The following is an 18166-nucleotide window of genomic DNA, read 5'->3' as shown; positions in this document are numbered from 1 at the left end:
GGCTAGGCCACGTGCCCGAGGACTAACTGTGCTGGTGTGTTTTAGATATTTGGCTTCTTGGCGACTGCAGCATATGCAGTGAACACATTCCTGGCAGTGCAGAAATGGAGAGTCAGCGTCCGCCAGCAGAGCACCAATGACTACATCCGAGCCCGCACAGAGTCCAGGGATGTGGACAGTCGCCCTGAGATCCAGCGCCTGGACACGTGAGGACCTGCCTGGATCCTCCTCCCTCCCGTCCTTGTGCCCGTCTCTCAGTCAAGTTTTCTTTCCCTTGTTGTGTCAGATTTCCATGTGATTCAGTTGAATTTTGTCCTCTTTGGTAAAAGTTCATTTTGGGAAAGGGTTTCCCGAGTGGCCCAGTGGGTGGGTCTGCGGTGGAGTCAGGATGCCCATGTTCCTTGGTGTTTGGGGCTGTGGAGCAGCCAGTGTCACTGCCCAGGTCCACTTGTGGTCTTACCTGCCCTGAAGCACAGGCTTCCTTTGACTCTGAGCCACCCTGTCATGTGTATTTGTAACAAGATGACTTTGGATTAAATGGGGCTGCTAAAAGGGGGGGAAATATGAAGGAATGAAGGGACAGCATTGGAACGGTCAGTCGGCAGTGGTTCTCAGGCAGCCTTAGGCACCACCTGCTCCAAGTCAGTGTTGAGTCTGGCTGCCAGGATCCAACCCACTCCTCGTCTTCCATGCCAGGGCCCCCAGGCAGCCAGCACCAGCCCAAAGGCCACAGGGTTGGGGAAAGCTAATGTCCTATTAGGATGGCTCCCAGGGACCTGTGACTCATGGGAGGGTTACCTTTTGTTTCCTACTCTGATGAGAAATCACTTGATTCTTCCTCAAATGAATCAGCTTCCTGAACCCCAGATTCTTCTCCAGGAATATGGGGACCATCTTGTTTTCCAGTTTCCTGCCTACCCTAAGTACTTTGAGGCTGAACTGCAGATTTTCAGTCATTTTACCTTCTCAGGTAAAAGCCATGAAAGAAACAAGCCTATTCCACCAGCCAAAGCACTTGCCCATTTGCTGGCTTCATGGACTGCAGGTGGGAGGTATGTGGTTGTGTTAAAAAACAGCATGCACATGCGCACGCGCGCACACACACACACACCCTCCTCTATTTTAGGGTTGTGTGCTAATTTTCTAAATGCCTGCAAAGAGTTCTAACGTGATTCTGAGCAGATTCGTCTAGGATTTGAAAATACTTGAATTTGCACCAGAACACACCCTTCCACCCATGTTTCAAAAGGCACTAACTGTTGCTTTGGGCGCCTCAGTGTCATAACTACAGACATCATTCTTGGGAGTTGTTGGGGTGAAAAATCCTAGCTGCTTAAGGTTTCTGATTGATTATTGATAAAGTGAAGATTATTGTGTGTGGTGAATGAGTTCAGTGAGTCCCCATGATGCAGTAGTTTTTTTTTTAATTAGAGATTAATTATATCTTTTATGGAAAAAAGTTGGTTTAGTTTGTCAGGTTTTCACTCTTTGAACTGTTTTTAATGTTTACAAACCTCACTCTAGCTCTAACATTTTGTGTTTAGCCCTCACCAAAAAGCACTTACTGTGGTAGGAAGATTTTGCAGTAATGTGGAGAAATCCCCAAGATCAAGTGCTGACAAATGTTGACAGCTTTAGCAGTGTACTGCGTAATAAATAACTCTGAGGGGGCGGCGGGGGTCTTTGTGAGAAAGCGTCCCCTTATGCACATGTGGCATCTCATTCCCCGGGAAAGGATAGCATCTGATCTCACAGTGTTGATCAGGCAACAGTGCTGGGCTGGGGTCGGAGCTGGGGTTAGCTCCCTGCACCAACACCTTGAGTACAATCTGAGTTCGGAGCAGTGGCCCAGGCTATGTGGCTGAGCACCATGTCTGTCTCGGGCTGACCCTGCTAGCCTGTTAACAACTGTCTCCCCTCTGCTCCCACAGAGAGGGCAGCCAGGCCAGCTCACAGCTGGGTGTGCTGCCTGGCAGGTCTGTTGAGTGTGTTTGCAAAGTCAAAACTGGGCTTATCTCCCTTTAAGAGTCCCTTTTAAAATAGGGCCACAGAGGCTCAGCCTTGCATTAAATGGGGCCCACTTGGAAGGACCACCCTGAGCTTTATCAGAAATCTCTTGCTGGGAATCTTGTTACTTGGCCCCCAAAAAAGGCCACCTTTGAAGTGGGATTAAAAACAACACCATTCAGGTGGGCTTGTTGCCCAAGTTTTCCAGGTCACTTCAGTAAAACCACTTGATCATCTGGTGAAAGTGGGAGCAGGTGGTCGGCCTCCCGAGGATATGTTGTCAGCTGCAAGAAATAGTTCCGAAGTCACTGAAACTAAATGCAGATGAATGACCAAAAAGGATGCCACGCCACAGAGTGACTTACGAGTCAATTTGCATCTTCGTGATAGACTCTTCAGAATTATTTATGTCCCTGTAACTATTTAATATCCTTTGTGCCATGAGGCTCCCCCGTGGTTTTGTAAATGTTCTCCTTGTATTTAATTAACTCCCACTAGGACCGGAAGTGGTGCCATGGACACTTTCTAGTTGATGTAATGTGTGGTTGCACATCTCATCATGTATAGACCATGTGGTGACGAAAGTTCTGGAGGGAATAGGGTTGTCCACGGTGAACGTGAAGATGCCTATATTTTTCTTATATTGCCTCTGTGCAAACAGAAGACAATCTATATCTGGGGGCCTTAAAATGACCTCTTGGCAAATTGAAGGAAGTGTTTTTGCATTTAATAGTTTCAATAGGGACCAATATCAGTTTGGTTTGGGGCATTTGAAGGCTGAGTGACCTTAATTTTTCTCACTGTTCTGGTGGGTTGATATAGGTTTTCACATTTCAAGCAAAACTTGAAGAAACTGCAGTTGCTATGTGCATTTGGATTTGTTCCTGGACACTGTACAGCTGAAACCCTCAAGCATTTGGTGGAACCTCTGGTGGTTTTAGATGGATGCAAACACTGACGTCCTCAGAGAAAGTTTATTTTGGCACTGATTGGGTGGATTTGGTATTTTTTCCCTGATTCTCTTTGATATCCTTCCTTCACACTGCTGAAGGCAGGGGAGGGAAATACGCTTTCCCTGCCTTAAAGAGGGATTGCAGTCATGAAAGGCTGAAGATACTTGCTGGCCCCACATAAAGCTGGGAAGAGCAGATGCAGTTACAGATTAAAATCTTGTCAGATAAGTTCGATTTGAAGTGAACAGCCATCCGAGGGAAGTGACTTTTGTCTACAGAAAAAGCAAGAATGTGGCACCCTGCACAGCCCCAGTACACATCTTCCTTGGCAACGTGAGCTAAAGCCAGCATGGGCAAGGCCAGCCCAGCTCTGAGGGCTTGGCCCTGGGAAGTCGGCGGCACCCGCAGCCCTTTGGGTCCTGTTACTGTCCCCTGGCGGGAAGGCTCACGCCTGTGGGCAGCCACGGAATGTGTCTGACCTCCACCCTATGTCGGGTGCTTCTGGGAGAGCTTCGTGACTCAGTTGAAAACATTTTGACTCTCTTCAAGTTTGCAGTTTAATCTGTGGTTCTTGGAAGCTGTCCTAGTGAGTCAGCATTGGGTTAAGCCTGAGGAGACCAAGCTCCAACACCTTTGTGCACTCATGTATATGAATTCTTGCTTGCAGTGAATGAGCCCTGAACAACCCTAGTGTGTGTCATGTCCTGCGTGTGGCCCAGACGTGTTTTCCTGTAGATTCACATGAGAAAACCTCACCTATCCATGTGCTCTAAGAGGTGGACTGAGGTCTAATCCCTCCCTGGCGAGGTAAATCGCCAGATTTTCTGTGGGTTGGTCTTAACACCTAGGAGATGAATAGAGCGTGGAGACACCTGACCAATTTAGTGATTCTGCAAGGCAGTGATGATTTAAGGGTTCCCATTGTCTCATCTGTGTTCAAAACAAAGCGATCATGAAGTCTTTGTGCCACCGCCTGACTGTCATCTTCTCCAGATCTTGTTTACAGAGAAATAATGACGTTAAACAGGTATCAGAAAGGGGAAAAAAGTTTCTAGGCCAAGAGCTACTGGTGGATTCTCTTGAGCAGAATAACAAGTTGCTTCCTGCTCCAGGGACTGCCATTAGCTTGTGAGGTCTCCAGGTGCCTTGTTAGTTCCCAGTGAAGCTGCAGAATCCAGGGTTTTTTCCAGGTTTGTCTTATTTTATCAGCACCCATGTCCAGGCCCAACAGCTTGGTAGGCTGGTGAGGTCCACACACAGTCAGGTCTGGGAGATGAGGGAGGAAGCGGTGGCCTGGAACACCCCGCCTGTCTTCCATCAGCACTAGACAGCTCAGGCTATCTTGGAAACGTGTACTTGGTTAACTGCCTTCCTGTCCTCTTGTCTTTGAAAGCTGTCTCATGTTCCACAGTCAGCTTGAGGGCAAGAGTGGGATGCTGGGGACAGGTCTTCCCCGTGCTATGGGTGAGCTCCTGGCATCTGGCTCAGGAACATGTGGGTCCAGCAGGTGACTCTGAAGCTGGCTTGGCTGCCATCTCAGACAGGACGCAGGCCTGACACCCTCAGCTTTCAGCTTTGTAAACTTCCCTGGCGCTTTATAGAATCTTGTGTTTCTTCTCTTCTCAGCAGATGTCATTCAAATCACAAGAACTGTCTGGTCGAGAAAGTAATTTAAAATATTTGACCTTTTATGTTTCTTTTATTTAGAAACTGTGAGAGAAAATACCTTCAATATCTATTACGTCTAGAAGAATGTTCTTCTGAAAGTGAATGTTCTGTTTAATTCTTCTCCATGTGAGTGAGTAGCATTTGTACACTCTTCAGCTTGAAGTGGAATAGGTCCTGTTATATTCTCTTCTTTTGTCTGGGATATATTCTTTTTCCATTTGAATACAGTTTTTCAACCTTTGGGATTTTTTTTTTCCTTTCTAGTTTTTCCTATTCACAAACATAACAGTAAGGGAAAAAATCACCCACAAGCCCGCTGAGTTTGAATCACTGGCAGCTTGCCTAGAAAAGTTTAGATGATGGGTCCTTGAATGGTGTATCTATTTCATAGGGTAAGTTTGTTGTCTATGTTTTTTTATGCTGAGGCTTTAATTCAGGTGACTGCTATCTAGACACCTGGGGTGGCGTGTTTTCTTTGGGATGCATAATACAGAAAGGCCAGGGAGCCTTTGGCTTGGACCCCAGGGAGCTATCGAAACTTTTGAAGTTTAAGTTTAGGAGTAAGAACATATCTCAGACCACCTTAGTCAGCTTTGCTAATGGGATTTAGGGCCAGGCCAGAGTTTCTTTTCCTAACTGTTCCTGAAAAGAGAGATGGTGTGAAACAAGATTCTGATAATGGTTTGTGTGAGATTTGATCATAGTCTAAAACTATCATGTCTTGCGTTGCCTTAGGATGACAGTGCAGACACCCAGTAGGAAGTACCCCGTTTTTATCAGGAAAGTCAGTCACGCGAAGGGATGGTGAGGAGACGAGGGGAGAGGAGGGAGACTTGGTGCCCTTGCACCAGGGTGAGGCCTGACTCACGCTGCTTCCCCCCACAGGCCCTGCTTTGCTTGCCTGCTTTTTCCAGAGTCGATTTTGCAAGTTTCAAGACTCTGTTCCCCTCTTTGCAGAAGTGAGGAAGGCAAATACTCAGGGTTTGAAGAGAGACCTGGCTGGCTCGAGGGCTGGCAGATGCGAGGGCAGGACACCTGGGATGGACTTGTAGGCTGGCCCAGGCCCAAAGGGGGCTGCCTGCTCCCAACTCTTTCACTCTGTAACCCATTTTAAAATGAGTTTTTGAATCTTGCCTCAAATTGACCTACTTGGATAAAATCAGTGCTTTTCCTAACTTGATTTTGTTTGACATGGTTCCCTCTAAGAGAATGCTAGGAATTGAAACTATTTGTATATGTTGAAATTTGTAGGGGTTCAGGAACCCATGGCAGAAACATATTTATTTACAAGTATGACTATTTTTTTTTCAAAGTAGGCAATTCTGTCTTTGTATATTTTAAGGCAAATAATCACTTCACCTCTGGTGCCTTCCATGCGTCGCATAAGCACTCTTGTCAATCATGGAATTGGAAAAAAAGATGTACATTTAGTTAAGCCAGATAACACTATTTTTATAGCATGATTTTAGATTGTGTCCTTTTAATATTGTTTTCAACAATGGTAGTTTTGAGGTTTTGGCCATTTTCTCTTTACACTTCGTATGTATTTTAAAGAAGGAAAAAACAACAAAAAAATTCCCTGGCTATTCCTCTTTCCTCTCTGCTGCTGCTTCTCCTACATCTTGTTCCTGCTTATTTAAATAGTCTGAGAGTAAGAGTATATTTCTGTGAAATAATTATAAGTCAGTATAATTGCATTGGCATTTTTTAACCACTTGCTCAGTTTGGAGCCACTGCTCACCTCAAACAGTACAAAGAAAGTGGTTCCATATTTTACAAACAAAAGAGTAGCATCAGAGCCCTGACCTGTCTTTGGGTGTAAAATGGTGAAAGGCCGGCGTCTGGCTCCTTCCCCTGTGGTTTGGGCTGGTGAACTGAGCCCAGGTGTATTCTCTGGCCTGGGCCCCTTCCAGGATCAGTGCAGGCGTCCTGCAGAGGCGTGGCCTTCCTGCCACTACAGAGTGGGAAGCTTCCCGGGGGACCTCAGCCGGCTCCGGAGCTCTCACCTTCCACTCGGATCTCGTATTGGTTCGTTGTGGATGCTCTGGCTAGGCTTGGTGGCATATTCCAGGCTTCAGGCCTGAACAAAACAGGCTGCTTGCTGTGAGGAGCTAGATGACACCAAGACACAGACATATACTCTTCAGCAGCTCCTTTCGCCTCTCCTTCCTGCAGGGCGTGAGTTATGGCTGGTCCCAAAACCCTTGAATAAACTAGCTGAGCCATTGCAAATGAAGGTACAGATGGATTGAAACATAAAATCGTAGCTTTTGATGTCCTTCTGAAGGGTCAGAATATGTAATTATTTGATAACCAAGGAAGTCAAGCCAGATGGCTAAGTAGTAACTTTCCAATATGATTTATCCGTGGTACTTCACCTGGTGGCACTTTTGGGGGGCAATATTAACAACTATCACATTTTACTTGTTAAGTCTCTTTCATTCTGGCAGTTTAAAGACACAACTGTGGGCTTTCTGAGGCAATGCCCATTGGGCAAACTTAGGTTTATGTGTTTGGTTTTTCAGCTACGGAAGCCCTGGGTGGGTGCCCCCTGGCTGGCCTGGCTCTCGGGTTCAAGTCTGTATGTCTGGAGTGGGTTGGGGCCCCAAAGCTTTGCTGCTATTGATTTGTCCCCGACAGCAGGCAAAGCCTCACATTGCCCTCAATTTTCCCCCTTTCATTTGAAGGACCAATTTTTCACGGTACTTGTCTTGATCTTTTTCATAGTGTTCAAATCTGTATTTTTGTATGTAGAGGAAAATAATTTTCTCAACACTAATCGTTAATAACTATTGTATTAAATCGTCATGAAGGAACTCTTGTTTAATAAATGGACGTGTAAGGATGTCGTTGTCTCTCCTCACTCTGGCTGGCCTCCTCTGCCCCTTAAAGGTTATGGATCCAGTTCCTGAAACAGGGCTGCTGTGTGGAGGTTGAACAGAGCCATGATCCTCGGTGGAACAAGGCCTCTGTGACACCAGCTTTGCCTCTTTGCCAGGGCTGACAAGGTGGAACGTAAATTCCACCACGGGCCTCTCCGCTCCTGCACACCCAGCTTTCATATGCATTTTCAGCACATGTGGTGTGTGACAGTTTGGGTGGAATGTCTTGTCTTTTCCCATCAGCCTGGACAAGAACGCTGACCTGGGTCCTCCAGGGCTGCAGTTCTCTGGGCTGTTAGAGAGCCCCAGGGTTCCCGCTGCCTGAGGCTGCTGTGAGACACTATCCTGATGTGTAAGTGAGAGGGCCCTGGGCCAGTTACCCGACCTTTGTCTCAGTTTCTTTGTTTGTAAAACAGGATAGTGTGAGAACTAGAGCCAAGGTCCCCAACCCCTGGGCAGTGGACTGGTACCATGGGGCCTGTTAGGAGCCAGGCTGCACAGCAGGAGGTGAGTGGCAAGCAACTGAGCTCCACGTCCTGTCAGCCCGGCAGTGGGATTAGGTTCTCATAGGAACACGAATCCTGTTGTAAACTGTGCATGCTGTGGATCTAGGTTGTGTGCTCCTTATGAACATCTAATGCTTGATGATGTGAGATGGAACAGTTTCATCCTGAAACCATCCCCTCCCACCCTCACCCCAACCTACCCCCCAATCCCCAGTCCGTGGAAAAACTGTCTTCCACGAAACTGGTCCCTGGTGCCAAAAAGGTTAGGGACCACTGAAATAAAGGATTAAATGGTAGTCAGATTTCATGTGTATTTTTGCTAACACTGAAAACTGACAGGATCCACACTGGCCTTACCAGCTTGTACTGAAGCCTGACATGATACCCAACAGTATTACTCCAGTTTTTTCAAACACACACTCCAAGCAAGTGGTCAGTCTGGCTTAATTCATTATGGCTTTTTTTCAGGGTAAGAGATTCACATGCAAGAGAATAAGGCTACAGATGCTCCAAACATGGGTCCAGAACTCTGGCTCTTTTGTGAGGCCTAGAGTCACAGAGAATGCCATCTGTTAAGAAGCTGCTTTTGTATAAAAAATATATAAAAAGTTACAAAATTCCATCAAAGACAGATACACAGTATAAGTCGTTAGGTGAACACAGAAGGCTGGTCTCATCTCCCGCAGTGGCCCATAGACCTGCCCTGGGGTCTGGAAGTTCACTGTCCTGAGGGTCCAGGAACTCCTGCCTGCTGCCTGGGCTCTAGGAAGAAGAAGGGTTTGGCTGGGCCCGCCCAGCTCCCTGTGACACTGTCACTGTGACGTCACTGTTGTACCCTCTGTCTTCTGGTCCAGTCAGTCTATGAGCTCTTCTTTGAAACAGTCTTAGACCCAGAATGGTCATCTCACCCCCAGAAAACATGGTTTCCAAGGGTGGGAGGTGTCAGTTATGGGTGCGGAGCCCCACTCTCCTGAGCGACAAGGCAAAGGTCAGTTTCTCCCTGCTTCACGAATGAAGAGGGAACTGGTGCTCCTTGAACCAAAGATTCTTGGAAGGGTCATTGTCACCAAAGTGCCTGGCGTGGGCAGGAGCACCAAGTGCAGACAAACCCAGCGGGGCCTGGCGGGGTAGCCCTGTCACGGTTTCTGTCTTTGTTCCTGTTAGTGAAACAGAAGACCCCCGACCCCCACCACCTAGCAGCTTGGAACGCCTGCTGCCCAGGTGGAGACAAGGCTCTGCTTTGTCTCCTTGTGCTGGTTTTTGGCAGAGAGGTTAAAGGGCTGAAGGCTTGTGGGACAGAAATGGGGAGAAGGGGTGGGACACCCAAGATGCCCTCACATGCAGCATGGTCAACAGTGCTGAGCTGAGGGGCAAGCCTGGTAGGCTGGGCTCAGGCAGAACCTGAAGCTGTGGAGGGCCTGCTGTGTCTGCAGCCCCCTCTGCAACTCAGAAGTCCAGGCCTCCCCTCCAACGCCAGTGTCCCCTGTGAGGCGCAGGAGTGGAGGCCTGTGTGGCTCAGGTTGCCAGGGCACCCGCCAGGCCTTCAGTCAGAGTCCGAGTCGGAATTCTCTTCTGAAAGGAAAGCAGAGAGGATGCTTGGCAGGAGGCTCAGGGCAGTGGTGCCCGGGAATGGTCTCTGGGGAAGCACAGCTGGGTTGCTGGCAGGAGCCTGGGTGCAGGCCGCTCACAGCTGACGCTACCATTCCCAGTGATCGCTGGCATCAGGGCAGGCCCCAGGCCTGAGGCCTTCCAGAGGCAGCAGCCACTTGGTTTTTTTTTTTTTGAGATGGAGTCTTGCTCATCACCCAGGCTGGAGTGCAATGGCACGATCTCGGCTCACTGCAACTTCCACCTTCCCGGGTTCAAGCGATTCTCCTGCTTCAGCCTCCGGTAGCTGGGATTTATAAGCGTGTGCCACCACGCCCGGCTAATTTTTGTATTTTTAGTAGAGATGGGGTTTCACCATATTGGTCAGGCTGGTCTTGAACTCCTGAACTCAGGTGATCTATCTGCCTCGGCCTCCCAAAGTGCTGGGGTAACAGGCGTGAGCCACCGCGCCCGGCCACAGCAGCCACTTGCACCTCCAGGGTGTGGGTACGGGTGCAGGTGGGGGTGTTTCCACCCCAAGACTGAAGCCCAGGTACCCCTTCCTCAGGCCCAGCCCCTCCCGAGTCTCCCTGGGCTGTTCTCAGCTGGGCGGGTCAGGGCTGTACCTCTGCATCCCAGCTCTATCCCCACCCCCAGGTTCAGCAGGACAAGGTAAGGATGATGATTTTCTTGTCCCCCAAACTAAATATCCTTGAAAATCAGCAAGCCTCTTTTTAGCCATTTTATATCTTCAATCCCCTTTCCCAATCCTTGTTTAATATTGTAATCAGAAACAATTTTATAATGGTAAGGGCCTGCCTATGAGGTGTGCCTCGAGGGTTCCTGAAATCCCAATACTGAAGGGAGCTCTGTAGAGCCTTCTGGAACCTCCACCCCAGAAGGAAAAGCACCAGAGTCACTAACCCCCCACTCCGCCGCAGTGCTGGTTGCTACTTCCTGATGTTCATCCCCTCCCTGGCCAGCCTCTGTCTCTCAGAACCCCAGTCAGTCCCCACGCTGTCACTGGCTCATGGCCGGGCCCAGGGCTTGGGTGTGGGCAGCCTAGTCCCTAAACCCCAGCTCTGCCCCTTACTCCTCTTCCTGGGCTGCACTCCTCAGATTTTGTGGGGTTTGCTATATTCAATTTTTTGTTTTCCCCCCGAGATGGAGTCGCGCTCTGTTGCCCAGGCTGGAGTGCAATGTTGTGATCTCAAGTCACTGCAACCTCCGCCTCCCAAAATCAGGCGATTATCCTGCCTCAACCTCCCAAGTAGCTGGGATTACAGGTGGGCACCACCATGCTCGGCTAATTTTTGTATTTTTAGTAGAGATGGGGTTTCACCATGTTGGCCAGGCTAGTCTCAAACTCCTGACCTCAAGTGATCCACCCACCTCGGCCTCCCAAAGTGTTGAGATGACAGGCATGAGCCACTGTGCTTGGCCGCTACATTCAATTCTAACATACAAGTCAGGAATAATTTTACAGCAAAATAATTGTTACATATGTGAAACTCTTCAAATAGTAAAAAAAGAAAAAAAAAAACCTCCCAAGTTTCCATTGACGTTTACTAATTGTTCCCTGGGCTGGCTGGCTGGGATCACTTGCTGTGGGCAACTGGGAGCAGGCTGCAGAGCCAGAGGAAACCGCCTGGGAGCTCTAACCTAGTATTTGCCAAGGGATGGAATGGGATGAGTGGCATTCATTTTGAGCAAAAGGACAGTTTCTGGGATTCACAAATCCCCATGGCCCCAGCACCTGGCTATTAGGAAACTAGTGTCTCTTAAGCCTGGTTCTGCCTGGGGAAGATCCCAACCACAGGGTGGGGCCTGCAGGCCCTTCCAGAGCTGCCCTTGTCTACCTGCCCAGCCACAGGCACTGCCAGCACAGGGGCACATCCGCCTGGTCCAGAGAAGCATCTCCCGGGCAGAAGCACCTGCTGTCTCTGCTCTCAGTTTTCTTCCCGCACCAGCCTGGTCTCTTCTGCCTGCACCCTCCTCTACCGCCATCCATCAAGACCCAGCTCTAGCGTCCCCTCTGGAGCCTCAGGCTGGCTGGCACTCAGTGTGGGCCTGCTTTCAGCTACTGTATCCCTACTTCTATCAGCTCCTGTTTTACTGTTGTCATTGCTGTCCCATCTGGCCCCTCCCCTGGTATGGGACACATCATGTGTCCGTTGCCATGGTTTCTGGGTCTGACTGCTCTCTGGCCTCTGAGCTCCCCAGGACAGGCCTGGATGGGTAAGACAGCAGAGGGGCTGGGTTGGGGGGGTGGCCACTCTGGATCCCAGGTGGACAGGTGCCCTGAGAGTGACTGGCTGCCCAGGGGGGTCGTCCAGGGAGACTTGGCTCAGCCATGCCCACTGCTTGCCCTTCCTAAAAAGGCTGGGGTGAGGGGCACAAGGGGAATGAAACTGGCTTTGGATCAGTGCTGCATGAGAGTAGGTGAGAATGGGCTGTAAAAACACTGCCATGGGGAGAGAGGAAATGATCCCACCCCAGCCTCAAACTAGCCGGCCATTCCCAAGGGAGGACAGGCCCCTGTTGCAGCACTGCTAGGGTGTTTAGGCCGGCCGCTCACCTTCTGTCTTGTGGGCTGTGGTCTCATCTGCAGAGTCCCCTTGTTTGAGGAATTTGGCCACGTCGTTAAAGATCAGGTAGAAATCAATTGCAAACACGATGGTAGCAAAGAAGCCAAATACCTGTGGACAGGGTGGATGGGACGTATCACAGCGCTGACTCCCTGCTCCGGGAGGGCTGCCCCAGCCTTGTGGCCCATTTCAGACCTGCTTGGACAGACAGCCCGAGTGACAGGCACAGACCCCTCTGAGTAACAGAAGTGGGAGAATGAGCTGTGAACTTGGTTTGACAAACAGCCTTTCAAAACTCCGGGTAGAGTCAATCTCTAATGAGAGGACTTTGGAATCATCATCGGGACCCACATGAGACCCCAGGGGGGCCCCAGCAGGGAAAGGCTCTGCCCCAGCTCCCACCCTAAGTGAGCAGCTAGAGTGGCATCTGCAGTTTCCGGAGGGGTGGGGCGGCTGCTCACCCCAGCGGCTTTGGAAGCCCCATCCGAGTACTTGGCGACGGCCGTGATGGAGATGGCAAAGTAGATGAGGGCTGCGGTGACACAGCGCAGGAAGTCCTGGAGAGAGAGGGACACCATCATGCTGCCTGGAGCCCCCTGGAGCTGAGCACAGCATGGGGAGGAGGCCTGGCAGCCTGGTCTTGTTCTCAGCCCCAGGCCTAGCACCTGAGGGCTCCTACCCCATCCTGGCCCTACCCACATGCCTAGGCCCTTGTCCCACCCGCCAGGTGCCTCTGCTGCCCTGCCAGCAGCTGACACTGCCCTATCCCAGGTCCAGCGGGACTGCTGTCCTAAGCTCTGGACAAAAAACTCTGGGTCAGGCTGCAGCCTGCCCTGCGACGCAGTGGAAGCAGAAGTTGGAAACACCTCCACCTGCTCCCTTGCTGTTCTCCAATGGGGAGATCTGTTTCTGCGCCTCGGCTTTGCCACACTCTTGTGGCCGATCCATTTATGGATCACAGTTTCTGCTGACCTGTCCTTAAGATGGGGACACTTGGGAGGTGCAGCCCTCCTGAGGCAGCAGATGCTGGATATGAAGTCAAGAGACAAGGGTTAAAGTCCAGCCTTTGCTGCCCTTTCTCTAGGACACATTTCATTCAGCGAAGTTCACTGGGGTCTGGGCCCTCACAGGTGACAAAACGAGGTCAGGGTTGCCGATGGCTGAGGTCTGGGTAAGCCCTGCAAGTCCTCAGTTAACCTGTCCTGCCCGCGTGGAAATGGCTTGAATTCCTGTGGTGGCAGCTCATTCCTGCAAGCCCCGTGGGGAGCACCAGCGCCACCTGGTGGCCAGAGACCCCTCTCCGGGTTCCCTGCCTCAAAGACGTGCTCTAGAAGCACCAGAGCCCACTTCAGATCACAGGGCTGCTGAGGAATGGAGCTGGGATGATCTGAAGCTTGGTCTCTCCATCCAGTTCTAACCAACTGCAAACTCCAGCACACTGGAGAAAGGATAAGGGCCCAAGTGCATGACTCCAGACTCCTCATTTGGTCGCTTTGTGCAGGGTACCCCTCCCTCCTGGGGCCCCTGTCCTCACCATCATGGGCCAGCACAAGCCCTGCCACTTGTCATTCAGCTGCATGGCATCAGCAAAGAGGAAGAACAAGGCCAGCAGGAACTCCAGTAGAGGTGCTGTGAGGAAGGCAGATGCTGAGGATGCCACATAGCAGATAAAAGTGATGAACGAGAGACCCTGCAGGGAAGGAGTTTGAGGTAAAGTCAGAGCCTTTTCATGCTCCTTGCCCAGTGCTCCTCTGAGCCAGGCCCTGTGGTCAGGATAGAGGAGGCTCCAGCAGGGGAAGCCAACTGCTCACAGTCCCACAGCTGGGAAGTGGCAGAGCCAGATTAGAATCCCAGGCCAAGCGCAGTGGCTCACGCCTGTAATCCCAGCACTTTGGGAGGCCAAGGCAGGTGGATTGCTTGAGCCCAGAAATTTGACCCCCGCTTGGGTAACATGGCAAAACCTCATCTCTGCAAAATATACAAAAATTAGCTGGGCGTGGTGGTGTGTGCCTGTAATCCCAGCTACTGGGGAGGCTGAGGTGGGAGCATCACCTGAGCCCGGGGAGGTTGAGGCTGCAGTGAGGTGTGATCAGGCCACTGCACTCCATCCTGGGTGAGAGAGTGAGAGACTCTGTCCGCCCCCCCTGCTGAAAAAAAAGAACCCCGGCATGGCCCAGGCCCACGCCTATGCTGCCTCCCAGTCCTGGGCATGACCCTAAGTCCTCACCTCACCCCACCCCAGCTCCCTACCGGGACCGAGTCAGAAAGCCCCAGCCTCCCAAGCACATCCACTCCACTCTGCCCTGTGGAGGGAAATCAAAGTTAGGAACCAGTTTCCAAAAAGTAACACCCAACACTGAAGACGTGCGCTTGTCACTGAATGTAAATTTCACCTTGAAAACAAAAAACAAGTCTTGAATCTTAGTTAATGATATGCATGCTGAAGTGTTCAGAGTTGAAATGTCCTGATGTCTGCAATTTATTTTGTGTTAAAAGATAAAATGGATTGATGGACAGATAGATAAAGCAAAAAAACCTTTTAGCATTTTAATGTATTTGCAAATTTTCATAATAATAAGAAAGGAACATCCAAGAGAGGGTGCTTTGGCACTGACCTCAGGCCCTGCTGCCTTATTCACACAGGGCCAGCTGTACTTGAACTATAAGAATCAATAAATGTTCACTGCGGTCTTGCCCACAACTCTGTAGGTGGGAAGAGCTGCTGCAGGAGGATGTCCAGCCCTGGTAAGTCCTGCAGCTTAGGTGCGCTGCAGAGCAGGCCAAGGTGACCTGTTGGCCAGCCTGGGGCTCCACAGTGCCTGGTGCCCTGAGGCTCACGGGCATCTCCTCTGACCCTCACATCCACCCATGAGCACAGCCCCACTTTACAGATGAGAAGACTCTGTTACATGGCTAATCAGAGGCTACTAGAATTTGAACCCAGGACTGGCCGACCCCCCAGATAGAGTTCTCTTACCCACCTCCCGCTGCCCTCAAGATGGGGTCTTGCTCTGTCTCCCAGGCTGGAGTGCAGTGGCACAATCTCAGTTCACTGCAACCTCCACCTCCCGGGTTTAAGCGATTCTTCCGCCTCAGCCTTCCGGAGTAGTTAGGATTACAGGCGACCGCCACCACACCCAGCTAATTTTTGTATTTTTAGTAGAGACAGGGTTTCACCATGCTGGCCAGGCTGGTCTCGAATTCCTGACCTCAGGTGATCCACCCACCTCGGCCTCCTAAAGTGTCGGGATTACAAGTGTGAGCCACCGCACCCGTCCCAGACAGAGTTCTTAAGCAACCTGGCCCTGTGGGTGTTGGGGAGGCCATCTGTCCTGGTTTCTGTCACTGTGGCTGCGTTTGAACACGTCCATGGCTGAGTAGCTTCTAGTGGGTGCTGGAGGCCCCATGGGGACACTCAGATGCCTCACAGGAAGCACTGTGGCTGCTTCAGACAAATGAACTGCAGGGATCCCAGGGGGTCCCCAGGGCACCCCCATTCGCTCTGCACATGGCCTTGGGTGCAGCTGAGCCCCCTTTGGACAGATAGACTAAGGCATAGACAGGGGCTGGGAGGCTGCTGGGGCCTCCCAGGAAGGCCTTCCGTGGGACCGACCCAGCCCTGGCCCTCCCCTTCCTGTCTCCTATGCCCAGGCCCCAAAGCCTAATTCTGGGGATTCCCCTCTCAATTCCTGTTTTCTCATCCCGCGATTTCTGGGGCCACTTCCTCTCTCTGTTTCTGTCCATGTCAGCCTCTGCACTTGCTTGGCCTGGGGGTGGGAGTGAGGGGACTAGGGAGGCAGGAGTGCCCTCAGCGGCTCCTGTGAACCCTGAGTGCCGACCATTCACCCTTCCTTATCCTCCCTGGCCTGGATTCCTGACATCTGCTGGGCCCAGGGTGGCCTCTATGCTCCTGCTGGGCATATGCCTCCCCCCATGAGGTGGTCCTGGGTGAGGATGGGGGGCGGTTCAAGTCCCTCAGGGGACGGTGGATTCGAGGCTTCTCCCCTCAAGTGGCTCCCAGTGGTCTCCAGGGTGGGGCTGGGAGTGTGGACTTGGTGTCTCACTTGGGCGTTGGGCAGGTGGCCTCTGGGCTGACCGCGGGAGAGGCTGCAGGACCACCTTCTACCCTCTGCCCTGAGCGACCAGAGAGAGGTCCCGGAGCAGAATCCCCCTTCCTCCTGCCCCCACCCTCCCACCCGCTCTCACTGGGCCCCTCAGTTGAGCCACCTGTCAAATTAGGCGCCTGAGCGCTCTCATCTGTAAAGTGGGGACGTGGGCAGGAAGGGCCAAGTCGCTGGGATCTAAGCAACAAGTGGCCGCCGCCCTGCGCATCCCCCTGCCTCTGGTCCGGCCTCTCCCTCACCAACCCCGGCGGCCCAGCGCCACCACCACCCCACGGAGAACAGTGCGGGCGCCTACGATGTCCAGAGGACAAAGAATCCCCACCGGCCGGGGTAGGGACGAGCGCGGAGTAGGAAGGAGCCCGGCAGCGGAGGGGAGGAGGGCGATGAAGTCACCGCGGGGCCGCCTCACCCAGTCCCGGGGGTGGGGGTGTCCCTCCCACTCCGCACGGCCCCCGCCCGCTCGGCCCCGCCTCCGCCCCTCAAGTCGAGGCCCCGGCCCGCCCTCCCCGCGCGCAGGAAAGCGGACCCCGCCGCGGCCCGGGAGTCCAGGAGGACCGAGCGGCCCGAGTCCCCGGGGCCCAGAGAGGGCGGGAACGCCCGGGTCACACAGCGGGACCCACCTCCCCGGGCCCCGCCCCCTTCCCAAGGCCCCCAGCTCTGGACTCGCGGGGACAGCACCGCGGATGACCTGGGCTCTGGCCCCGCCCCGCCGTCCAAAGTTTGGGGACCTCGGCCCAACTTCGCCGGGCGCCCAAGAGAAATCGGCCGAGGCGGCGCGGGGAGGGGGGGTATCGGAGTACAGCGGCCGCCCCCGGACCCCACCCGCGCCCCAACGTCCTCCTCCAAAAGGAGCCGCGCAGTCTCAGCGGGCGGCCGAGGGTCCCGCCGCACTCACCGACTCGGCCAGCAGGAGGCGGCCTTTGAGAGAGCAGAGGAAAGCGCGCGCCGGCAGTAGGGCGCGGAGCCCGGGGACAGCGGGGCCGGGACGGGAGCCGCCGGCGGGCTCGGGGTCCGAGTCGGGGTCGGGGTCTGGGGGCCACATGGCAGCGGCGGCGGCACGGCTGGGGCTCGGCCTGGAACCCCTCTTCTCGCGCCCGGAGGGAAGCGGAAACCCGGGCTGTGCGGAAGGAGGGTAGGCGACACTGCCTAGCGCAGGGGCGCATCCCCCGCCGCCCCGCCCCGCCCCGCCCCCACCCGCTCCTCCGGCCCGCCCCTCCCCCTCGGACCCCAGCGGCGGGGGATGCTGGGTCAGACCCGCCCGCGCCTGGGCCTGGGGCCTCTGCAGACTCCGCCTTCTCCCTCATCCTAGTTCGGGCCGCTGGAGGCTTCCCGATCACCGCCGCGGCACCCGTTCGGAGCTCCCACCCGTCTGCCCCTATCCACAAGGGCTGTCTATACTCGCTGTCTCTGGTCTAACTTCCTGCCCGTGCGCGTGTCTGGAATCCGGGAACCCAGGCGTCTAAACAGCAAAGACCCCGGCCGTGATGTCAGCTCCGCACCCCATGTCCTCTCTCTTTCTTGGGGGCCGGAGTTTTCTTGCGACTTCCTTGGCCACCCCTCCAGTCCTCGGCCAGCCCCACCCTCCTCCAGGGCCTCTTTGTTGGCTGTTCTAGGCCTCGGTCCTGCACCCGCCTCCCCCAACCCATTCTTGGAGGACTCTCAGACCTGCAAGCGCAGCTCCAGGCACACACCCAGACACACACACGCGCGCAAACACACACGCACACACACACAGGCAGGCACATCTGCAGGACTTCCTGACCTGCAGTCCCCCAACCCCAACACATCTCTCTCTCTCTCTCACATACACACACACACACACACACACACACACACGCCACGCTCATGCGT

At 53.0% G+C, this 18166-nt stretch overlaps 2 protein-coding genes across 4 annotated transcripts in view; one reads left to right on the top strand and one right to left on the bottom strand.

Annotated features, from left to right (window-relative positions):
• LOC105491460 (CKLF like MARVEL transmembrane domain containing 4) overlaps positions 1-7473 on the top strand; it is an 81636-nt gene extending 74163 nt beyond the window's left edge. For both annotated transcript variants that reach the window (XM_011757949.2, XM_024795943.2), the window contains exon 4: positions 46-7473. In XM_011757949.2, coding sequence (XP_011756251.1) covers positions 46-210 — 165 coding nt within the window. In that variant the 3' untranslated portion in view covers positions 211-7473. The remainder of the gene's footprint in view (positions 1-45) is intronic.
• The window catches only part of LOC105491459 (CKLF like MARVEL transmembrane domain containing 3), a 58549-nt gene extending 41082 nt beyond the window's left edge, over positions 1-17467 (bottom strand). Inside the window, exons 1-5 of one of the 2 annotated variants that reach the window (XM_071084709.1) lie at positions 17211-17462; positions 13726-13881; positions 12653-12748; positions 12182-12302; positions 8447-9588 (exon numbers count right to left, since the gene is read on the bottom strand). In XM_071084709.1, the coding sequence (XP_070940810.1) occupies positions 9560-9588; positions 12182-12302; positions 12653-12748; positions 13726-13881; positions 17211-17357 (549 nt within the window). In that variant the 5' untranslated portion in view covers positions 17358-17462 and the 3' untranslated portion in view covers positions 8447-9559. Of the gene's footprint in view, positions 1-8446; positions 9589-12181; positions 12303-12652; positions 12749-13725; positions 13882-17210 lie in introns of those variants that run through there. The other variant, XM_071084708.1, reaches the window with a different exon arrangement.
• Between the last annotated feature and the right edge of the window lie 699 nt (positions 17468-18166).

Source organism: Macaca nemestrina, chromosome 18, assembly GCF_043159975.1.
Source record: "Macaca nemestrina isolate mMacNem1 chromosome 18, mMacNem.hap1, whole genome shotgun sequence".
Classification (NCBI taxonomy): Eukaryota; Metazoa; Chordata; class Mammalia; order Primates; family Cercopithecidae; genus Macaca; species Macaca nemestrina.
The sequence above is the reverse complement of the archived record's forward strand: the minus strand, read 5'-3'. Positions and strand labels throughout refer to the sequence as shown.